We start from the raw sequence: 24,693 nt of genomic DNA, 5'->3' as shown, positions 1-24,693 counted from the left end.
CTGTGTGGGTCAACTGGACAAAAATCCTAAACATGACCCAAAAGGTGGCTGTTTATGCAAAGTCAGCCTTCCGGCGTCCCTTTCGGGAACATTCGGCTATTTATGACAAAACAGCATCACCCGACTTCTTTATGACTCTTTTTATTGTTTTTCAAATTAGAAAACTCAATATTACAAACACGGCCTCTCAACGTCTCGGGGACGAAGATTTTTAGGCTGTGTGGGTCCATATCTCAAAATGACCCAAAGGTGGCTGTTTATGCGAAGTCAGCCTTCCGGCGTCCCTTTCGGGAACATTCGGCTATGTCTTGATAAAACAGCGTCACCTGACTTCTTTATGACAAAATTAAAATTTGACATATATTTTTTATTTATTTGTTTTTTGGCTATTTTAGCAAAAAGGTGGGTTGGACATCACCCGACTTATTTATGACAAGATTAAAATTTTTGATTTTTGGCTATTTTAGCAAAAGGTGGGGTTGGACCCGATGAGGGTTGCCTACGTATCTCACATCCGGTGAGAATCAAACCCGCGTAGTTCGGGCAAATAAACTATTTTTGAGAAGACCCTTTTCCATTTTCTATTCTTTTTTTTATATATAGCAAACAAACAAACTATTATTTTTCATTCATAACAAACTAACTAACTAACGTAAAACATAAAACATTCCTTTTTTTTCATTTGTTTTCTTATTCTAAAGAAAAAGAAAATGTTTTTTTTGGAATTTTTACCTTTAATAAAAGAAATGCTTAAAAAAATATTTTTTGAATTTTGAATTTTTAAAGAAGAATCAAAATATTTTTGAATTTTATTTTGAACTTTTTTTTTGGATTATATATATATTTATTTTGGAACAAATAATAAAATTACGTTTAACGCCCGACTCTTTTTATTTTTATTTTTTGCAAAACAAACTATTTTCTTTTCTATATTTTTTTAAAAAAAAAAAACAAGACGGAACAATGATGATTTTTTTCCTCTATTTTTCCTTTGCTTTTAATATAACAAACTAATAAGGTATTTTTTCATTTTCTCAAAATTTCGGCAGAGTTTCGATACTACTTGGACATTGTTTTTTCTCTAAAAATAAGTAGTTATATCTCTACACTGTCATTTTTCTCCTCTTTTTCACGATTTTTTTTAATCTGTGGAAAATAATGAAAACATACAAAATCTTTTGAATTTTCATGCTTTGTTTTTATATGTATTTTTATTTTTTATATTTATTATTACTTTCAAAAAAAAAATGTGGCATGGGAGACATAATGATTTCCAAGACTTCTTGAATTCCGCAAATGTTCCCCATGAGTTTTTCCCAACATATGAAGCATGGGGGACATAGGGGAATTCCAAGGCTTCTTGGATTCCACAAATGTTCCCCATGTGCATTCCCAAAAACGAAGCGTGGGGGACATAGGGGAATTCCAAGGCTTTTTGGATTCCACAAATGTTCCCCATGCTTTTTGATTAAAATAACACCATGCTGGAAATGACCAAATGACCCATTCGCCCTTGACTAAATACAACATGTAGCACATAGGATGCCGAAAGATGGTCTATTATTTTCAGGTTGCTTGTCCTAGACGGACCCAACCCCTATGTTGAGTCCCCTAAGTCAAATGCACATGATGCAAATAAACGTTCCTACTAGGGATCCGGCATGTGGCTTTGTTATACTAGGTTCAAAAACCTGGGTCGGTGTTCTAGACAGTGTACCCGAGCGGACAACTCGAGCTGAGGAAGGAGCTCCTTTCCGGGAACCAAAAGGCCAGCCGGCTTAGAAACTTTCCGAGCCTCTTTTATTCAGGGTATGACACTAACAGAATAGGGAGTCTCAACCAGTAAGCACATCCCCGGAGGTAAGAAGAGAAAGGTTTCGGCACAATTTATATACAGTTCAAATAATATCAAAGCGGTAAAAGCAGCATTTAGCACATTAGGCTCAAACATGTAAAAATCAGATAATAGATAAAGCCAAATAATAATAATTATTCTAAGCTCAAATTCTTAACCCTGAACCAGTGGTTCTGGGTCCTAACTAATCCCCAGCAGAGTCCTAATAGGTGTCACACCTCCTTTTTACGCACCCGGGAGGGCGCGAGGGAGTTTTTTCCAATTAAAGGACAATCGAAACGGGATTTGTTTATTTATTTCAGAGTCGCCACCTGGGAGATTTAGGGTGTCCCAAGTCACCAATTTTAATCCCGAATCGAGGAAAAGAATGACTCTATATTACAGTCCGCGTACCAGAAATCCGGATAAGGAATTCTGTTAACCCGGGAGAAGGTGTTAGGCATTCCCGAGTTCCGTGGTTCTAGCACGGTCGCTCAACTGTTATATTTGGCTTGATTATCTGATTTTGTACATGTTAAACCTATATGCAAGTTAAACTCTTGACAGCTTTTATTATTATTTTTTACGAGAATTGCAACGTCGTGAAAATATATCTCGAACCACGTTACATCAATGCACCCGTGGTTATTGACATATCTCGACTCCGTTGAGATTTAGATTTGGGTCACATAAATGTGCACCCGAATTAAGAAAAATAAATTATTAAGACGCGCCTAAAGCAACTAACGCATTGTTATTTTGGGAAAGGCCGTAAAATTTGCTAAACGGCATGTCCCGGATTCTAAGTATTTTTAATATATATACATTTAGAGGGCCCCGCAGCTTCTACATTTTTGTTTGTCGAGGCTCGTCTCATTTATTATTAAAAGGAATTTACAACGTCATGGAAATGCATCTCGGGCCACGCCATAATCAATATACCCGTGATTAGAGACACATCTCGATTCCGTTGAGATTTAGATTTGGGTCACATAAATGTGCACCTGAGTTTAGGAAAATTAAATTATTAAAGGCGCGCCTGAAGCAACTAGCGCATTGTTATTTTGGGAACTGCCGTAAATTCGCTAAACGGCATGTCCCGAATTCTAATTATTTTAATATATACATTTAGAGGGCCCCGCAGCTTGTGCATTTTTTCGAGGCTCGCCTCATTTTATTTATTTATTTATTTTTCTTTTTTCTTCTTTTTTACTTTGCGATGGACATAGAATTTGCTAAAATGACACATTTAGGATTCTGATTTCAAAGGATTACTCCTACCAAGGTTTAAACCCATATTTACGCAACTCCTAAGAGCATGGCACTAGACTATGTCTATTGAGCAAAATCGCGTAAAAATAAATCTATAACCTAACTTCAATGTTCCCTAATAATACAAGTAACAGAAACAAAACTTAAGCAAAACGACAACAAAAGAAAACTAGGCATAATTATGCACCTTTTGCCAGGATCTCAACCATATGCTCATATCAAACGAAACAAGTGAATAACCATATACATATGAGCAGGGAACAACTAAAAGTCTACTGAAGCAACGAGGGGAAATGCCAACAATGCCTTAAACAAATTTGGAAAAAAAAAAACAACTAACCGCGAGGCAGCGTTATCCTTGAAACGCGACGAACCGTAGGCGAACCTTGATGCCTCGGACAACAACCTCGACGTACCGGACCTCGACGAGCCAAAAGCAACCTCACCGGAAAAACAGAAGGCTCGGACCCAAAGTCGACTTCGACGGAAAACAGAAAACTCGGAAACGCAGCAACGACTGCTTGGCACGCAGCGATAGCTGCTCGTTGGACTGAAAATAGCGGAACTGTTGGTTCTTGTTCGGGCTGTGCGTGGGGCTGACGAATTGGGCAGCGACAACGAGGGGGAAGAGCTGCCAACGGGGCTGTTTGGTGGTAGTTCAGGCGCTAGGGAGGGTTTGCTACTGGTTTCTGTTTGGTTATGGTGTTTGGATGCGAGGGAATGGGGTCGAGGGGTTACGGAGGATCCCCGGACTGGTTCTTGGCTATGGCGAAGGAGAAGAATGGTCGTAGGGCTGGTTGGTTCCGCAGGTGGTGAGGGAGGTGGGAGTTGGTTGCAATAGGTGGTTTCGCGGTGGTTTTGGGTTAGGTTTGAGGGTGGTTTTCGGATATGGTGTTTGGGTGGTGGCGATGACAGTAAGGTCGAGGGGGTGTCGGACTGGTTGTTTGGTTGATGAAGAAGAACGCGAAGCTGTCGCTGCTGCTCGACGGGGAAGTTTGGAAAGGTGGAGATTACGGGTAGTGTCGTTTGGGTGGTGGCTATGGCGTGGAGCAGTTGACGGTGGTGATGGGAGCTGAATGTTTGTTGATGGAGATGGAGTTTGGACAGTGACGACGTTGCTGCTGCTCGTCGGGCTGGGTTATGGATGGAGGTTTGCTGGTTTTCGTTGCTAGGGTTTTTGCTTCTTCTTCTTCAGGAAGAAGAAGCGTAAACAGTCCCTGTGCAAAAAAATTTAGAACCCACCCCTTTCAAATCTCCAAAGTCCTGCCCCTTTTGTTCAGCAAAATGTCCGTGTGTGCCAAGAAAAAATGAGCCCCACGCGTGGTGGGGTTCGAGACTTATGTTCCCCACGCGTGGTGGGGTTCCCCGTGTATGGGATTCCGTCCGTGTTCCCCACGTGTGGCGGACTCGGATTAATATGGGCTAGGTCCGAAAATTAGGCCTAAAACCGGGTAGTTTGAACCCGAATATTATTCTTTTGCCCGGACCCGAGAAATAGGAACACGTTGCTTAACTAGTCCTATGTAAGCAAAATAACTACCAAAAATAAGACTAGTATTCAAACAAAACTATATCTTTTTAAATATTTTTTCAAGATTTAAAATAGCTACAAAATATTAATAAAACTATTTTTGTAATTTTCGTTTTTTAAATATTAAGATAAAATATGAAGTAATATTTTTTTTTGTATTTTTCAAAGTTAAAATGACTATAGAATATTAATAAAACTATTTTTTTTGTAATTTTCGTTTTTTAATAAAGACAAAAATATAAAGTAATATTTTTTGTATTTTTCCAAAATTAAATCGACTACAAAACATTAATAGAATTATATTTTTTGTAATTTTTGAATTTATATAAAGTACCAAAATAAAGTACAATTTTTGTATTTTTCAAGTTTATGAGAAATACATAAACTAAAATTTATATATATATTTTTGTGATTTTTTTCTTTTTGCAACGAAATAAAGTAAAATAGTTAAAATGGCTATATTAGACCCAATTTCATATTTATGCTAAAAAAATGTGAAAATCCTCGGGGAGGGTCAAAAATCACGTGCTTACAATAGGGAGCATTAGGGATATTCTTTCGAATATTCCTTATGATATATTTCTTTTAGGGTTCAGAAGGGGTTTGTCCCTTATATATAGTGGAAAAACAACCTTGTAAAGGGGATCGTTTTGATGCTTTTCGAACTATGAACACTGATTGTAATACCTCTCTACATAAATGATTAGCATCCTAAGTGTTCGATCACTCATCTTCACAAGATCAAAAAATATTATTCATCGTGTTCATCTTTTATATCCTTGTTTCTAGAGTTTATTATACTTAGCTAAGATTTACCTATTCATCTTCTTTAATTGATTTATTCAAAAAGGTTCTAATATCTTTTGAGTCAAACAAATATATGTTTAGTAAATATCGAAAAAATTGACAAACATATGATCTATTAAAATATTCTAATGGGAGAATTTTTTTAGTAACACATGATAGTTATTTTCTTAGTCGGGTAACAATTATTTCCCGTTAATGTACGCTTTCAAGGTTAACACATGAGAGGATCCCAAATATTTCTACATTCTTTAAAGAAAATTTAATATAAAGTCTTTAAAATATATATAAAAATTATATATTTATATGTCTTGGTTCGGATTTTTTTACTCAATACCAAACCTAGTCGGGTTTTTTAATCGGTTTGTTTGATTTTTCGTTTGGTACGGTTCTCCGATTCGATTTGAACACCCCTAAGTTAAACATATTAAGTTATAATTCATGTTCGTTGTGAACAATATTTGAACAAAATCGAGTTATGACTTGTTTATTAGCTTATACGTCTATTTTAACCACACACACAAAAAAAAAAGGTCTTAATTTCATGATATATTTATTTTTATATATTTTGATACCCTGATAAAAAATCTGGCTCTGCTACCGGGTCCATGGGCAATTCTTTTGTTCTTATTTGCCTCGCGGGCAAACCATCAAAATTTAAAAGTTTTATCGCATGAACAAAACTTTTTAAACTTGAAGGTTTGCCCATAGGTAAACGCGTAAAAAATTCAAGATGACCCACTTTCAAGGCTATTCTTGTAAAACAAAATTCATTTCCAAGGCTTCTTGTAAATCAAAGTCCATTTGACACGTCTGGTGATTTGGGTTTAAACAGTATATAGCACCTTAACATGGTTCGGATCTTCCCTACCCGTGGCATTTCACGGGTGACCCGAGACTCATCTCTTGTGTAACACTCCAAAATCCCCTGTTCAACTCTGAAATTTTGATTTTGCTTATTCGTTTTGTACAGATTTAGTTAATCTTCACAGTTCAATTCGATTTTCTTCGCTAGTTTTTCTGAGAATGGATTTGCGAGAAGGATTAGAGGAATCACCATCCTCCTCCTCATTCTCCAACGGAAGAGTTGACGTTGTTACGGACACAATGAATCAGTTGAAAATTGCAGAAAAAGATGATGATGGAAGTGGCGTGCAGGTCACGTGCTTTTCTGAAGTCTCTGACGATGCTACTCTTCACTTTCAGATCATTCGTCTTCAGAAACAGGTTTCCTTAGCTCCCTTACTCCATTTTTTATCTAGTAATAAGTAGCTATGTTGCTATCTAATTATCAGAACTTAGTGAAAAGCCAAACTAGTCACTATTTAACAAGACTAGAAGTAGCTACATCCAACAAATGGTGCAAATATCGGCCGAGATAGTTCAGCCATTGGTCCATAAATACTTACACTTCGATAAATGAGGCCTAAGGTGTTCGAAAATGAGGTTGATCTAAAATCACATGGAGGGAATTTGTCTCGGAAAACACTGCAGTTTCACGGAGTTAATGTGGACTTAGTTAAGGACGAAACGCAATGGAAGCTAAGGAATTGTATAGACTACCAACTCATTGGGGTTAAGGTTTGGTTACTGTTAGTACTCTTACATTAGCTATAGTGTTGGCCAAGAACTTTTAGTATGGTTAAAGGCTTATATACTGGTGTAAGAATAAATGTGAGATTCAGAGATCCTCTAGTTCTAAAAAAACTCGAATTTGCCTTAAAAAGGCAAAAATCATATATGAGCAAAGTAGTATTGGAATGATATAGGTCCAAATTGAGCAAAAAGGTTTCAGAGAATTCACTTGACCAATCCTAACTTTAGTTGTGAGTGACATCTTAGTGATTGATTAATGTTCATAACTCTATATTGGTTATGAACGAAAGTAGCAGCTGAAGTCACAGGAAGGTTAACTACCGAGGTACTAAAAGTACAAGTCAGATACTTCCTATATAAATACTTCTGGTATTTGATTTGTCACGTACTTAATACTATGTGCGAAGGGTGCTGAATTTAGTTGAGAGACACTGGTTTACTATGCTCTGGAATGTTTTTCTTTATTTTTGAGATTATAGATGAAGATGTTACACATAGGATCAAAATCAGACGGTTGAAATGTAGAAGTGCTACTGGGTTGTTATATGATAAAAGGATGCCTACCAAAGTGAAAGGTAAACTCTATAGAACAATTATAAGATCAACAATATTATATGGGAGTGAATGTTGGGCTGCTAAAGTCCAATGCATACACAAGATTAGTGTCGCAAAGATGCATATATTTTCGATGGATGTATGGCCATACAAGGTTGGATAGGATTAAAAATAATTACATTCACCGGAAGGTACAAATAGTATACCTTGAGGACAAAATGAGAGAAAGTCGCTTGAGATAGCTTGGTCTTATCATGCGTCGACCTCCATATGTACCGGTCTGTTGGTGTGAAACCATGACGAGTGAAGGTGTTAAAAGGGAACGAGGTTGGTCTAACATCACGTGGAAGAAGTTAGTAAAAATTATGTTTTAGTTATGTTAGTACAGGTAGTTTATGTCCAATGCCCAGGAGTCTTCTAGCCCTGATTTTATGCCATTAAAAAAATAAAGAGAACTTCTAGTACTTTTTATTTTTATTTTTGTTTTTCATATGTTGGTCTGAGATGAATTTAGTTGGATAAATATGGTCAGCGAGAATTCATATAGCCGGCCCAACTTTTTTGGATTGAGGCATAGTAATTGTTGTATCTCTGAAACTATAGAGGGGGTCCATGTGGATCATACTATTGCAATTTGAGGGCTTTCTTTGGTTATTCTTTGTATTTGTGTATCACTGTTAGAAGTTTACCTTCAACAACAAATACGATAGAAAACTGAGAGTTTTTAATTTAATACAAATGTTAGCATTTTGAAGGAGCATTAATGATCCTGTTGATACATTTGTGACTTGCTTACATCTTTAATCCAGACAGACTTAAATGTACTGTATAGAAAGAACGAATTTCTTGATTAGTTGTTATGGTTATTGATTTTGTTAATTACAAGTGTGGAATGTCTTCAAAATTGAAAACAGGTTACTCTTCATTCGCAATAATCTCTTTTCATCCTTTCTAGATATATGCTTGGATCGGTTGCACTTCAGCCAAATTTGGGAATCTGTATGCAGCTGCTCCAGCAAGACCTGTAAGTTTGGAACTTGACTTATATCGCTCTTCAACTTTTTCCTTCTACTGCTACCTTTCTTGCCCATCTTTGTAATTGCTTTTGAATAAAGTTAATGAGAACAGAGATAGTAATATTGGATTATACTCCTAAAGAAAACGCTATATTGATTATGTAAGTATCCGAAACAAAATTGAAAAGAACACTGAAAATAACTTGGATTGAGAACAAGGAAAACTCAAAATGAGATTTCAAAAACCTCCACAGAAATATACTCGCACATAGACTTTTCTTCGTATCCCTTTAAACAAATAGATTTTTTCTTCGTATCCCTTTAAACAAATAGATTTTTTAGTGGGGGATGTATGTTATCGTTGAGAGGGTGACGATGGCTGTGATTTGGCTTGTCTATTTCAGTTGTTACACTCTTTCTGTCTTGTGCAGAGCGGTACCGTTGCGGTCAGTTCCTTGACCGGAGGAACATCTGATAATACAGGATCTGGTATTGCCCGTAGATTAGGTATGTCACCAGCCAAATTAAGTCAGTTTTCATTCCTTTTTCTAAGATATATTGTCTGACATGACTCTTTTTGCAGTTCTTAAGACTGGACTCAATGTTGTACTAGCTTGTAATATCCCCAAGAACAGCCCCATGCTTGAGGTTTGATCTCTTTCTACTTCCACTCTGTTTATCCTCCTTTTTCTAGGTTCCCCCTCTGCATGTTTGTGTAATTGTTATCCCTCTTCCAAAATTCTATTTGGATGTCATTTCAGTTTATATAGCTGATAACTACATGGAATAGTAGATTTCTATCTTTTGGATCTTGTGCGTATCTCCCTAACTGTTGGTATGATTCTCACTCTCCCTTTATTGCGGATTCAGGCTGCTGCTGAGAAAAAGTTGATGCAAAAGCTTATCAGTCTAGGCTACGCAAAGCCAAGACCTCGAGGACCATCTTCGTAATGTATCTGTGCATTGAGTACAATGTAGCTGAAAATCCCAGTTAGATATACTCTTAAGAGGTGCATGGCATGTGCGGTATACAGGAAGCCACTACAACAAAGGATACTTTTGAAACCACTGAATCTTTTTCCATCACTGATGAAGAGTGATTGCATAGTAACTTGATTGTGGCGTCTGAAACATTCTTGCTATGCTTGTGTTCCTATTCTTGAATACTCTGATATGGAAAGTGATGAACAACTCTGTAGCTGCAACTTCTTCTTCTTGAGGTTTTAGAACAACCAGCTACTCTTGAGATTTTTGAAATAGAAGACAAAATTGACTAGTGAAACGAGAAACGTTTTCTTTTATTATGATAGCTAGCATTGATGTTTCTCTTTCACAATGATGGGGGAATATCATGAGTTTCAATTCTACCATCGTACTGTATTCGATCTAGCCCTTGCAAAACTGAAATTGATAACTCTCAGAATTAATAGACCAATTGCTTTACAATTTTTCACACTTGCAGATTCTTTTCCGATGAATGGTCTGTAAGGGTAGCTATTAGCCATAGCTAAGTTGGACCGTAAGAAATGTAACAACCATTTTGTAGCCGTTACACATAGCAAGGTAATAGTGCTCTCTAGTTCTCTCTAAGTTCACTTCTCAACCAATTAGGCAGTGCCAGTCTTAAACTTTGTTCGCTCGTATTCTATCTTCGAGCAAGGTTAAGCGAAATGTGAAGGGATTGCTAAGCCATAAATTGTTTGATTTCTTTTGCAATCCATTTAAACCGAGCTTGTAGCAGAGCTTTTTGGCATCTACTTAAATTTTGGCACAAACAAGAATAGATGGGAAATTTTCTTTCCTTAGTAAAGCTTTTCATTCCTTTTAACTCGGGTGTGCATTTCATGTGACCTAAATCCAAATCCCAACAATGTTAAATAAAATGTGTCGTGGACGGCGGGTGCATTTATGTGACGTGGTTCAAGACATGTTTTAAATGACGTTGCAATCTTCCTAAAAATGAATAAGAGCAGTTAATAAGTTAAAATTGAACCATAGGCTAAAACATGTATTAAAATCAGATAATAGGCCAATTATAACAGTTGAGCGACCGTGCTAGAACCACGGAACCCGGGAATGCCTAACACCTTCTCCCGGGTTAACAGAATTCCTTACCCGGATTTCTGTGTTCGCGGACTGTAAAACAGAGTCAATCTTTTCCTCGATTCGGGATTTGAACCGGTGACTTGGGACACCATAAATTATCCCAAGTGGCGACTCTGAATTTTTAATAATAAATGAATCCCGTTTCGATTGTCACTTTAAGTTGAAAAAAACTCCCTTATACCCTTTCCGGGGTGTAGGAAAAAAAGAGGTGTGACACCACCCAATGAAGGTGTTTTGGAAGGACCCCAAACATCAGAGTGTACATAATCCAAAATATCTTTAGTATTATGGATCGTTGTACCAAATTTAACCCTTGTCTGTTTCCCTTTGACACAATGCTCGCAAAACTCCAAGTTGCAAGCCTTTACTCCTTTTAACAATCCTTGATCTGATAGAGTTTTCAAGGATTTTCCTCCAGCATGTCCCAAGCGCATGTGCCATAGCCTGGTTGCTTCTGCCTCTTTTTCGTCACTGGATGTTACTGTCGTTGTCCCAATAACTGTACTACCGCGATAACGGTACATGTTATTGTTCTTCCAATTAGCCTTCATTACTACTAGTGCACCAGAGCATACTCTCATCACTCCATTTTCTGCAATGATTTTGAACCCTTTTGATTCTAGGGCTCCCATAGAGATGAGATTTTTCTTCAAACCCGGTACATATCGAACATCTGTTAATGTTCTGATCATTCCATCATGGTTCCTTAATCATATTAAACCAATTCCATATGAGGTAAGAGGGCTGTTATCCGCTGTGTGGACGACTCCATATTCTCCTTCTTGAAAATTCACGAACCAGTCCCTGTTGGGACACATATGATAGCTACAAGCCGAGTCCATCAACTATATGTCTGATAATGTTGATGGATTTGTTGTAACTAATGAGAAGTCTGAATCATCACCATCAACTACATTTGAATCCATAATGGCCTTTCCATTGTTATGTTTGGCCCTATTCTTCAACTTCGGACAGTCTTTCTTCCAGTGCCCCTTTTCTCGACAAAATGCACATTCATCTTTGCTGGGTCTAGATCTTGACTTGGATCTTCCTTTCTTTGTCCTCATTTGATTTTGAGGACGACCCCTCACAACTAGTGCTTCTCCTTCTCCGCCCTTCTGTTTTTCTCCCTTTCTTTGTTCATAGCTGTACAAAGCCGAACAAACTTCTCTGAGAGAAATTTCGTCATTCCCATGGAGTAGAGTAGTTTCAAGGTGCTCGTACGCATCAGGAAGTGACCCCAACAACATCAAGGCCAAGTCACCATCATCAAAAGTTGCATCCATATTTTGCAAATATGTGACCAACTTATTGAAACTGGTGATATGTTCATTCATCGTGGTACCAGGAACATAGGTGAAGTAAAACAGTCTCTTCTTCATGTACAATTTTGACTGTTTTTCTTCAAAAATTTATCCTCCAGTACTTTCCAATAATTTACTTGCAGAAGTTTCCTTTGTGTATGGATATTTCTGCTCTCTAGCAAGGTAGGATCAAATGGTACCGCAAGCAACACGGTTGATAATTCTCCAATCTTTTCTCCAATAACATCTGGTCTTTTTTCTTCAATTGAAAAAGGACATCTAGAACCTCGCTTTGCCACATCCTAAAATGTCCTGACCCGTCAAAAATTTCTACCGCAAATTTTGCATTTGACACAATTTTTGTCATAAGCGAAGATGCCAATAATGACGTATTGTTGACACTTGATGTAGATTCTTCTTGTTTATTGTCTCCCATCTTTGACACAAATATTATTTAATAGCTGACGACACAAATCAAGATTATTTCCTTTATGGTGTGGAAGATCAGATTAAGCTGCAACCACAGAGCATACTCAGACAAAACCTTGACTCAGTTACCAAGATAAATCTTTTCTGATATGGAAGATCAGACTATGTTGCAACCACATAGCATACTTAGACAGTACCTTGGCTTTGATATCAATTGTTGCGAAAGCCAAATGTATATAGTGTGAATGAGTCACAACTACTATACCAAAAATTATGACAACCACCAAATAATAAATAAGACAATAAAGCAACACTAAAAGGAACACCTGAATTTACGAGGTTCGACCAATTTTGCCTATTTTCTCGAACACAACCAATATTTTAGTCCACTCCAAAAATACAAGTGAAATAATATTAAAGAGAGAAGATACAAATGTCTTAAGAAGATAAGAAGGCAAATAAGAGGTGTGTTTAAATCCTAAACATTAGGCCTCATTTTATAGGGAAAAAATCCCAAACAAAAGTGTTAACCACAGATGTGGGATATTTGACAACTTCAAACATTCAATACTTCTATTAGAGATACTCACTATTTCATATTCTTTATCAAAAACTCTTTAACAGGGATCATTAATTTAAAGGTGTGGTACTATAAGGAAAATTACTTACTATATTTGCAGAGTGAAAATATAGGCATTTTTATGTTCTACCTAAAGTTTAAATATAGCTACCAAGTAAGTCCTTGTGACCTAATACGTTTTCTTTTAAAATTGTAGAATTTATAACAAAATTACTTTTTAAAAAATTATGAAATAAAAGAAGAAGAAATGACACTAAGTTTTCCTTTTTTTCATATCAATGTACGTTCTATTTGTTATAGGTTGGGGAACAAGAATTTCGGTCATGGCGACCAATATTTAAACAATAATCTAAAAAACTAGCAAATACAAAATCCTAAATAATTTAAATTTTCGACTCCAACTTTGAATAGTCTTCAACACAAATGACACCCCCATTCATTTTATGAAAAATTAAAAAAGGTACCCCCTGGGAGCTTAGGAGTACACGCAAATTTTGTCTCATAAACATTCTAACATCTTACACTAAAGTTCCAAAAAATGTAAACATCTGTGTTCAAGCATATGATCATTGAAACACCTGATTTCTTTCCCTTAATAAAGAGAATGGGCACACTGAATCTTTGCAAAACCGTCTAGATTGACATACTTCATTATTTTACATCAGTATTGTGTGAACATCATACACCAATAAATACACATCAAAAGAAAAAGAAAAGAAAAAACCCACCACGTTCGGAGCTAAATACAGACGTCAAAAGAAGTCATACAAGATATATAATCACACAAATCTGTTAAATGGTTTCCTTCCAACTACAGAGGGTGTCGAAGCAGTAGAACCCACACTCATATGATCTCCCGTAGACTCGTGATCCCTTAGAGAAGTAGCATCTTTGCCAGACGACCTTGGAGTCAAAGGGAACGATAACCTCCTCCTTGAGCTGTTTGATGGGGTGCTACCTGTGTTTCTCTCCTCAGGAATGCTTTTTCCTCTGAATTTAGCTCTGGCTGAGATGGTTGGTGACATGTAACTGGGACCTGAAAAAGGAGGACAGCTCGTGAGGCTGTCGTCATCCTTAAAGGAGTGACTGAAAGGGGAATTAGCAGCACTAGCTCGGCGTCTTGAGTAATTTGATACGCTCATGCTGCTCATTGGTGATGATGCTCTTCTGGGAGTATGCATTAGTTTGCCCCTTAGTGGAACTGCGGACTTAGTTGACCTCGGTGTAACTGATTCATGACTGTCATTATCTAAATGGAGGCGTCTGAAGTTATGACTTAGACGCCATGGACTTGGTTTGTGCTCTGAAATTTCCCTTGGTGGAGTTACATGGACGTCTTTCACAGCAGATTGGCTCTCGGAATCATTTCCTGGAGGTAGCTGGTGATCCAACCAGTTCCACCACCAAGGAATTCCACTAGCTCGGATGTCCACAGCTGATTTAGGGTTGCTTTTCCCCAACTGATAGAAAGAGGAACGCAGACACGGTAAGCCATCATAGAGTAATAAGTGTATTGAGTTTGTCAACATGTCTTACCCAACAATAACACACAATGTTCAAGTACTTTGAACCAATGTGATATTAAATGTCCTACCTTGATAATCACTAATAGGAAGTGGAAACAAGATAATTGAAAGTTCTGACGTTTGTGGCAATTTGCCAAGGGCATTTTGTTTTTGAAGTCTTTGAAGTGCAAAGGCGCTGGCTTAAGGTTAGCCAAAAACAACAAGAGCAACAAACAGCGAGAAATTTTTGTGATGACTTAGCACCAGGACTTGTATTATGTAAAAGACTTGGTAAGAAGAGAACTGTTAAGAGAAAATATCTAAATAACTTGGCGAAACAGATGGCGAGAAACTGTTATGATGCACTTAGTACTGCAACTTGTATAATAGAAAGAAGTGGTAAGCAAGAGAAGCGCTAAGAGAAAATATCTAAATAACTTGGCATTTCCACAGGTTGCACGAAATAGAATGATGAATTTCTGGCATGATAAAAGCAAATTTACACCTATGGACCTCTTTCCCACCACAGATTCTTTAATTGCTAAAGGACATAAGCTTGTACCTGGTGAGAATATGCATAGGTCATTGCTCTCTCCCTCTTGATTACGGCCTCCACTTTTTCTCGACGCCTTGCTTCTACCTCTTCTTTAGTTAGCACACTATTATCCCAATCATCATGGTTACCTGCCTCAGTCTAAACCAAAATTTCGATTTTAACATCAGAGGTAATTCAAAATATGTTTGAAAAAGAAAAGAACGATTCGAGAACTCTCATATCCTTATACCGCAGTATATGTGCAAAAATCCTAGAATTTAAATGGCATTGTTGAAGAAGCTGCATACCATCTTTGACCATTGGAAGAATCCATCAATTCTTTCACAAGATAATCAAGGAGCAAAAGCACCAATAATGAGGAAAAACACACAATTTAATTGAATAAAATTAAATCAACTAAAGAATGTACGCAAACAGTTCCTCCAAGATATGGCATCAGCCTAAATCAACACCACTAAATAGGTGAACACCTCAAGATATGTAGCAGTTTAAACTTACCACCTGAGTCCATTTGCTTAGGGTGCTCTCAGCTTCTTTATCATTCGTGTAAGCTTGACTTTGGAGTGTCTGGAACATCTGAGTTCTCCTTGACTGAATTTGCATTTGAACCCTAACTAGAAGCTGCATTTGCTTCATGGCATTTGCTGTCTGCCGCTTTGCATTTCTGTTTCTGACCACTCCTTGAAGTCTTGCTAAACCCCTCAAAGACCTGAAACTCCTCCTTCCCTGTAAAGCAGAGGACATTCGCATAGGACATATAACACTTATTATTAGCAATTGATATACTCTCTTTGGAACCAAATATATTCTTGTCCCACCAATATGAACTGTTCAGGGAAAGGGAGAAAATGGGAAAGGAGTCTAATGTTTTTCTTTTCAATCTTTTTATGAGCAGTGAACTTCTATTCACCCCCTACTTGAATCAAGAGGAGTAACAATCATAACGCGCAATTCTATATTGTTTTCTTTGACATAAAAAGATTTTCTAACAAGCTGAAAATAACTAAATTACTCGAATATCCAAGAAGCTTTTGACAGACGAATGCAGACTCTGAATTTTCCATGCTTCACGAGCATAATTCTTTAGCAGTAAAGCCATTAGTACCAGAAATGGAGGAACTCACTAGTTTCTTGAAAACGATTTTAAAAAAATTCAATCTCTGGTTTTATACCCTATTTCAGATAATCTGCAAGTTACTTTATTTTTATGAAAATTTCATAAAGAAAGGAGTTCCTGGCCAAGGAAAGTGGTCTTTCTATGATCAGTTAAATTTTGTCCGTTTCACAGACAATCTACTAAAAGAAATAGTGACAGGTATAAGATCTCCAGAAGCTCAGAATATAAGAATGAATCGTGAAGCTTAAATGCTCAAGTCAAACTATCATAAAGTAAATACTCAGTGACAAAGATCAAAGGATTTCTGCAGATCAAGTGGAACTGCAGTAATAAGACCAATAGTGGTAGAAACTAACTTTGTAGGTAGAAATGTGCCTGAAACCATGAAACTCATACACGCTTTAATAAGAGGGCTAGAACTTTGTTTACCTGTTACCAGGTTCTGTAACATACAGTAGGGAATTTCTCCATAGAAAAAGCGCCCAAATCTTAGACTAAGAGAGCCACAAATATTTAAGAGAGCACAAAGCTCATCACATAATTAATTTACTCTTTCATTTTGATGCTTATCTTTGCCAAAAATAAATAGTTGCAGCAGACATGGAAACGATTACTTGGCAGGCTAATTAAAGTTATATCATGAGTTTGCAATAACATGACTTATAACTTATCACTCAAGATCTAGCTAGCTCACAAAAATCAAGCTATGTTGTTAAATGCTATTTTCAGCCAAACATTGCATGAGGGAGTTATCTTGAACCTTACCATGTGCCGTCTGTAGGCTCCCTGTATCTTGGTTGCTGCAAGATGGAGCGTCAAAGTTGGTTCTAGTCTCTTAGCATAGCTAATCTCTTTGTGGTTCCTACTCACCTCAGGATAAGTAGCTCTAGGGGAAGAGACCCTCGGAGAAGCTGCCTTAGGAGAGGTAGCCGTTGGAGAAGCTGCCCTAGGAGAGATAGCCTTTGGAAAAGCTGCCCTAGGAGAGATAGCCTTTGGAGAAGCTGCCCTATGAGAGGTAGCCTTTGGAGAAGCTGCCCTAGGAGAGGTAGCCCTTGGAGAAGCTGCACTAGGAGAGATGACGCTCGAAGAAGCTGCTCTTGGAGAGGCGATCCTTGGAGAAGCAGCCCTAGGAGATGCAGCACTATAAGAACTTCGAGGAGATGCAGCTCTAGGTGAACTGATTCTCGGGGAAGTTGGTCTCACAGGCAATGCAGATGGAACGCCAGATTGTTCAGAAGCAGGAGGCCTAACAAGTAGTTTCTGATCATCAACTTCCCCCAGTATTTTCTCAATACTGCTTGGTTCTCGAAAGAGGAATGATTTGAACTCTCCATGTCTCAGTATTCTACGAGCCTTCTTCTTTTCCTTAGCATTTTTCTTCGCTGATCCCTGTAACAATCATCCAATTAAGGTAAGGGTTGTATTACAATGTTTGAACCATAGATATCCTGCAAGTTCTTCCCCCAGTCCTGATATAATCTATTCAGTAATATTTAAGGCGATCATGGTCCATTTTATAAAACAGGATCTCAACTAGTTTTAGAAGTTAGGAAGAAAAAAAAAGGACAACTGAATCAATTGTTGAAGTAGTTTATTTCTTTATGAGCTAACATCAATGATCTTACACAATCAAGTTCAAAGGAATCGGATTTTTATAAACTTACATAAGTAAGCTTCTTCCTGGAGTTGCACGCAAAAATCCTTTTGAGGACATAAAACCAACCTCCTTTTTTACCCATGTTTCTAGCATTACTGTGTCAACCTGAAGAAAAGGAAAATAAACTTAATTGAACACATCCAGCGCCAAAGCAACATTTGATAATACTAAAAGTGCACATATGAAATTCGCATAATTTCTTATTATACTGAACAGAAATATTCTAGAACGAAATCCAGATGGAGGCATTTTGATGCATGTCAATGAGAAGGCAGTGACACCTAACACAAATATTTGCAAATCGTCTAATTTCCTTAGTTGTTTGTTTAGTATTTTATGTAAATGATATCAGGTAGAGACTTTTCCATAAGTTTAAATTTGCACATTCAGGTGATACAAGGTGATCGGGAAGGGGGGGGGGGGGCTTACAAAACCATTAAGAAAAAGGGAAAGACAAACAGGAAAATGATTTTTATGGTTCCTTTAATTTCTTCTGTTGATATTTCATTATCTGAGTTGATTTTCAAATTCAACCTTCAAAAACTAGATGGAACCAAACTAAAAGGGTAAATTTGTCACTAGCAATGAAACATAACAAACAGAAGTTCAGGTTATCTATCATCCAAATGATTTCATAATACTCTTTCTTTATCTTTTTTCAATTCCTTTAGCTGTTTTGCAAGCTACCAAGATAATTAGAATTATTCACCCTTGATGTCCATTTTTCTGCTTAATTTCTGGTTTTAACAAAAAGCACACAAGGAATACGACAGATAAAGAGAGGTACTTTATTACAGTAACGCTAAAATTACAGGGTTTAAGGAAAGTATGTTACTTTGTCCTTATTTCCTTGACAGTTACGAAGAATGTAACGGACAAAGAATATTTTAGAAATTATACAAGAACCCCCCAAAAAAAAACCATTCACAAAAAAAAAAAAAAAAACGACAGACCCACAATTTTCACTACCAAGTCTTACACCATACAGAAACACACATCCACACAGTGAGTTGAAAAAACAAGAAGAAGGGTTTTTTTTCAAGAAGAAATAGTATCCTTAACTTGAAACGAAGAAGAAAAATTTGAATTTTCCCATAAAGAATCTTTGAAAAAGAAAAAAACAAGGTGACATTTTTATCCCTAAAATTAGCATGAAGAGTATGCAGAATTAATCCTAAGAAATCGACCCAGAAAAGTAAATTAATTCAAAAAAGAAAGAACTCTTGTATGTATACCTCAAGTGATGGTTTAGTTCTTCCATAAAAACCTTTCAGAAAGCTGAAACGACAGCTCAAAAGGCAACTGCTAGAAGAAAAGATGAGCTACCTCCACCTTCAGCTACCCTTTTTGTCCTCTCTCTCTCTCTCTAGAATCTCAGCTCCATATATACAAAATAAGATGGTGCTCCTTTTAGACTTTTCGACTCTAAATTAGCCAACTACTTCAGAATCTGGTTCTTTGTTGCTTGCTGGATTTCCCCTTTCTTTTTGTCGTTTTTTGACTTCTTTTTTCCCCTACTCCTCCTACCTGGTGAATACTAACGGAGACATACCCAAATACCAAATTAGTTAGTCGAAACTAGAAATGGAGGCTGACCCGAGCAGCTTAATTAGTAGTATAAAAAACATTAATAATAAAAGTTTTTTTTTTCTTTGGCAGGGGTTGGAGGTAGGGGAGGTTGGCCACTTTGTCACTCAATAATTTGGCCAGCCTCAGCTATTAGGTTTGGTTCTTTATCTGTATTTCCGTTTGGATTATTTTTTGTCTTGACAACATTGGGGTGACAATGACAGTGATATCTTGCGCTATTTTTACAATTAAAAGGAAACATAGTACAAACGTGATACTACAATTTTTAGCTCCCGATTTGGCCATAAAATTTGGGAGCTTTTTTTAAAATGATGTTCTCAAATATATACAATTTATCTATAGATTTTAACTATTTTTTTGACAGAATCCTAAAAACAGTTCTAGAGTAGTTTTTGAAATTTTGAATGTTTTTACTCACAAAACTTCAAATTCTTTTCAAGTAAAATACATATCCAAAATCTTCAAAAACTCTTTTTTTTTTCAAATTTCAACCAAATCTATATCCAAACCAGTGGCGGAGCAATATTGAAGCAAGGAGTGTCGAACGACACACCTTCGCCGGAAAATTACGCTATTTTGCTAGATAATTTTTTTTTATTTTATGTATATTTATTTACATTGACTCCCTTTGATTTTTTGATGTATCTAATTATTTATATTTTGACAACTCTTGGATCCGCCACTGATCCAAACGCTAGCTTAGTTTTCACAACCGAAACACCACAAGCGCTTTTGCAGTAAAACGAGACACTAACATGAGAATTTTTTTTTAAGTATCTACAAATTAATCACTATGTCATTTGTGCTTAAATTTGCAGCTGTTAATGTTAAGTCTTTCGAGTTGAATAATTTTATGTTTGGAAAAATCTAAATCAATTTCACTACATAACATAAGCAAGGCATTTCCTTTTCTTCTTCCTCCAACGCCTGACTTTAGTGTTATTGTTTTTTTTTTTTTTTCTTTTGAAGCTTAATTTACCAACTGAATTTTTGGCATATGTTACTTTCTAAAATTGGCCATCACGATAGCCCATATTTGAAAAAACTTATAGCAATCAAATTCTAATCACAAATTATGGATGGCATTGGACCCTCAGTTTAGAGAACTTCGATCTCCTTATCTCAAGCAATAATGGACATTCTTGTCCTCTACTAATTTTAATCGTGTTGCTCCGTTAAACAAATATAAATAAACTTTTTATCATTCACTTTTTGTTTTTGTTTTTCTCCTAAATGTAAGACAGAATCAAATTAGCACTGTTCCTAGTGGTTCTAAATAGCCTCCAAATGACCTATTCACACGACTCATTTTAATGCAAAAAAGCTACCAGAACAAATCTAATAAGTATCATGATATTACAATGTATTTAAGCGGAGGTTTGAGTTTAAGTAAAACCACCATATTACGTAATTAAATTACGACATTAACGATAATAAATGAAATAACCACTTACAAAAACATACAGTATTAATACAAATGGAAAACAACACGATCAAAATTAGAGCTGGTTGACCTTCATTTATAACATTTCTAACTTTAATAATTAGATCTGTTCGAAAGCAAAAGGGAATTGAAAATGACACAGGTGCAATTCATGCTCATAACATGGGCTAGAGATCGTTGGTTGCTGCGGTTCATTACTTGATATATACTCTTCCAATTGCATCACCAATATTCTTTTATTAATTTGCTCGATGTCATGTTAAATCAAAATCAAGTAGTTTAGGTGATGCAACACCTAACTAAGATACTGGTCAACTTCATCCCTTTCTTACACAAAAGGATCCAAGAATTTTTGTTGTCCTTTGGTTTGAGTTATGACCCTTTTAAGAAGGTACAATAAATTCATAAAATATGGTGAATTCTGATGTTAGATTGATGAGCTATGTGACAAGGACTAAAACTTAATTAAGAGAATAATTAAAATAAAATAAGGAATTATTATCTAAGATTGACTTCCTACTTTTTCTCTTCATGGGAAAAGCTTATACAGATATAAAACATATATATCGATTTACTTGGTATTAGAGTTTTCGTGAAATATTATAACTAATCAATAACAACAACATATTCAGTGCGGCCCACAAGTGGGTTTTTGGGAAGGTACTGTGTACGTAAACTTTATCCATATTTTATGAAGATAGAAAGGTTGTTTCCAATAAACCTCGGCTCGAAAAATTAATTAATGTTACACGAAATAATATTTGTTGATACAACCTTAGATTTTTCATTATCACTATCTTTTTGGTAGAAAATGTCAAAAAAGTGTCATCAAGAGACACAAACCATGAGGCAAACACCATTTAAGAAAAAACTGAGACAAACTCAAATGGCAATGGCAAATTAAGTAGTAATTTAGAAACTAAAAGTTCAATTTTCCTCAGCCAAAACCATTCTACTTAAAGGACTCGGGCCAAGTTTTTTTCTTCTTCTAAGAGAATTTCTTCTCCTAATAACTTCCATTTGATTCCTTCTCCTAACTTGCATCATTGCTTCTTCTTCAACCACAAATCTCCTCATTAATACATCATCAGTCAATGATTTTCCTCTAAATATTTTCCTTCCTTCCATACTCATTCTTCCACTTGGAATTCTTTCTTGTGAAATGGTGATTTGCTTTGATCTAATTGGAGGATAACTATTACTTTTTCTAGGTGGAACATGATCTACTTGAAATACTTCTGTATAGGAAGAAATTGGTGCACATAGACAAACTCTAGTAAAAGAAGTTGCTACCCTTAAAGAGGTGCATCTTCTTAGCTTTTGTCTATTATTGGAATTATTTGTAGTGGTTGAAATCTCTGTTGATTTTGAAATGCTTCTCCATAATGTTGGATTTCTTGTGGGAATTTCACTTGGCTTGGCAAAGGTTTTCCATAGAGAGGCCATTTCCATTGCTTTTTGGTACCAAGCCTTCCTACAAAAACATATGTATATATATTGATCAGTTTTAACTTTTATATATGACGTAAAAAATATTTATATAATTACGAAATTTAATCGCGTGTAACTGTCAATAGTAAATATAAACTAATAACCAAAAGAAGTATGCAAATAACCTGCTAAAACGGGTTAATATTTATACTGTCTGTCTGTATAAGTTTAATTCATCTACGAGTATTTAATATGGTTGTCCTCATCAAGCATAAAAATAAAATTAAAAAAAGCACACACAGACACACAAAAAGCAGGTCAATTGAAATTCTCTAGACTGTATCGAACTCTCGAAAAGGGCTAGACTTCTAATTCTAATTGATGGACGAATAGACATTAGACAGTTCTGTTGAACAAGTCCTTCAGGATTAGGTCAAAGTTTGATTCAGTCTTTATCAAACAGTTGAAATCATTGATCTTAGAGGATGTTAAGGCTTTTAATATGCGCCTAAAATGTATTGTGTCACATGAGGGGCAAGTGCACATATACCCATTCTCATATATGCTATTTAGAGATTAATTAATACTTATTTTTATCGTGAATTTAGGACAATTCATAATATTTTTGTCCTGAAAAATTAAAATTCAGAACGCACTGATTAATTCCTAAATTGCAGCCTTTTTAGAGTGACTACCTGGAGTCATTTCTACGTCACATGGAGAGACCAGCCTATACTGAAAATCGGGCCATTTGCTGAGGTAAAAAAGCCCAACTAACAGGCAGTGAATTCACTTTTAAGTTATGCACAACAACTTTTCATCAATTTTTTTTTTTTTGGGGGGGGGGGGAGGCGGGGGTGGATTCAACTTGGGATTGGAATTGCATTCTGCTAATTGCAACTCCGTCTTGTATCAATTTACGTATTCAAATCCAAAATACTTCCCTAATATATGATAAAATAATAACTTGAAAATGTATGGAGGTGTCGCATTTATAAATTGGACTAGTTTGACTTAGGGAGCAATAATACAACTCATCTTGAGGCATATTACATTTCTCAATTCAAGGGAAATATCCTTGTTGTTAATAAGAGAAACATAAGAGACAACTAGTCTTCTCTTACCTCGTCAGGTCAGTATATCTTTCACTAATTGATCTTGATCGTATCTTCTCATGAAGGAGTAGTAGTAGTATTTTTTCTATGGGTAAATTATATAGGAATTATAAAACACGACTGATCAAATTAACTCAGGTTCTTCTTGTTGATGTCTCAAGGTTTTCTTGGTTAGGTCATGAAAATTAGGTTAATTTGAAAATTAAGTAACATCGATATACTTTCTTTTTGTAATGGGATCAAAACATTTTGTGATGCCGGATAACTAGTGAAGACACATATCACAACTCTTCTTGTGTTACAACATATTTATTAATTGACACTAAATTATAGTAATAGTGTAAAAATCTTTATATTGCCAGTTTGTATAAGATAAACCATTTGTTTATAATTCAGGATTCTTCATCCACCCCAGGGTAAAATTGACAGCATGTAACTTCAAAGAAAAAAAAAATTGAAATTAAAGGAAGAAGAGGAAGGAGAGAAGTTACCTTGCTTGTGAAGAGTTCTTTGGATCTTGCATTAACAAAGAAGATCAAAGATGGTGTGAGTGAATAAAGATATGGAGAAATTTCAGAGAAAAGAAGAAGAAGAAGAAGAAGAGTATGATAAATAAAGAAAGTTGTTCTCATCTGGGATTATACTAATACACTTACTATAAAAGAAACAAAGAAAAGACTTATGATAATCAACTACACACACAGAGTTTCTGAAATATGGGTTGGCAACTTAATTTAGAGCTTTCTTTTTCTTTTTTCCTAATAATAATAATCCTTTTTCTTTATTATAAGGCTCTTCCTTTTTGCTTTAGCAGGCAAATGATTCTTGCTGACATTCAAATTTCAAAAGTGCAAAGTGAGAGTGAGATTATTATTTGGTTGCTTTTCTTTCTTTTTTTTTACCCTTGAAAAATTATCATTTAGACCATTGGTCATTTTTAGGACCCCATTATCAGATCAACTACTTAAAAAGGGCCCATTTAAGTGAAAAATATAATTTAAAGCACAACATTTTCAAAATTCTTACATGGGGGAACGAGAGAAAGCAAATTGCATAAGAAAGAAATGAACTAATGAAGTTCTCACAAATGATATGGCAAATTTAGTGCTTAAGAACTAAAATTGCATAAGAATTCGACCTCGCTTGAATTTACAAAGTCAAAACTGACTTCGCCTGAGTTGGCAAGTCAGAATTCGACCTCGCTCGAATTTACAAAGTCAAAACAACTCCGCCCAAGTTGGCAAGTCAGAA

At 36.0% G+C, this 24,693-nt stretch overlaps 3 protein-coding genes across 4 annotated transcripts; 1 reads left to right on the top strand and 2 right to left on the bottom strand.

Moving 5' to 3' along the window:
• The first annotated feature begins 6,254 nt into the window (after nt 1-6,254).
• Nucleotides 6,255-10,056, top strand: LOC104222110 (uncharacterized). Its single transcript, XM_009773300.2, has 5 exons — nt 6,255-6,668; nt 8,548-8,616; nt 9,040-9,115; nt 9,192-9,256; nt 9,479-10,056. The coding sequence occupies exons 1-5, from the start codon at nt 6,468-6,470 to the stop codon at nt 9,557-9,559; spliced, it is 492 nt and encodes a 163-aa protein (XP_009771602.1). The 5' UTR covers nt 6,255-6,467; the 3' UTR covers nt 9,560-10,056.
• A 3,591-nt stretch (nt 10,057-13,647) lies between these two features.
• Nucleotides 13,648-19,566, bottom strand: LOC104238436 (protein IQ-DOMAIN 13). 2 transcript variants are annotated; one of them, XM_009792788.2, is made up of 6 exons: nt 19,098-19,566; nt 17,870-17,967; nt 16,971-17,594; nt 15,587-15,814; nt 15,095-15,226; nt 13,648-14,487 (listed from the first exon to the last, which is right to left on the bottom strand). In XM_009792788.2, the coding sequence occupies exons 2-6, from the start codon at nt 17,942-17,944 to the stop codon at nt 13,807-13,809; spliced, it is 1,740 nt and encodes a 579-aa protein (XP_009791090.1). In that variant the 5' UTR covers nt 17,945-17,967; nt 19,098-19,566; the 3' UTR covers nt 13,648-13,806. The 2 variants fall into 2 exon arrangements, with proteins under 2 accessions (XP_009791090.1, XP_009791097.1); XM_009792795.2 differs by having other exon boundaries at nt 15,590-15,814.
• Nucleotides 19,567-21,629: 2,063 nt separating this feature from the next.
• Nucleotides 21,630-24,129, bottom strand: LOC104238426 (uncharacterized). The gene is made up of 2 exons (XM_009792775.2): nt 23,934-24,129; nt 21,630-22,370 (listed from the first exon to the last, which is right to left on the bottom strand). Exons 1-2 carry the CDS (start codon nt 23,963-23,965, stop codon nt 21,824-21,826), a joined length of 579 nt encoding a protein of 192 aa, XP_009791077.1. The 5' UTR covers nt 23,966-24,129; the 3' UTR covers nt 21,630-21,823.
• Between the last annotated feature and the right edge of the window lie 564 nt (nt 24,130-24,693).

This window comes from Nicotiana sylvestris, chromosome 6 (assembly GCF_000393655.2).
Source record: "Nicotiana sylvestris chromosome 6, ASM39365v2, whole genome shotgun sequence".
NCBI lineage: Eukaryota > Viridiplantae > Streptophyta > Magnoliopsida > Solanales > Solanaceae > Nicotiana > Nicotiana sylvestris.
The sequence above is the reverse complement of the archived record's forward strand: the minus strand, read 5'-3'. Positions and strand labels throughout refer to the sequence as shown.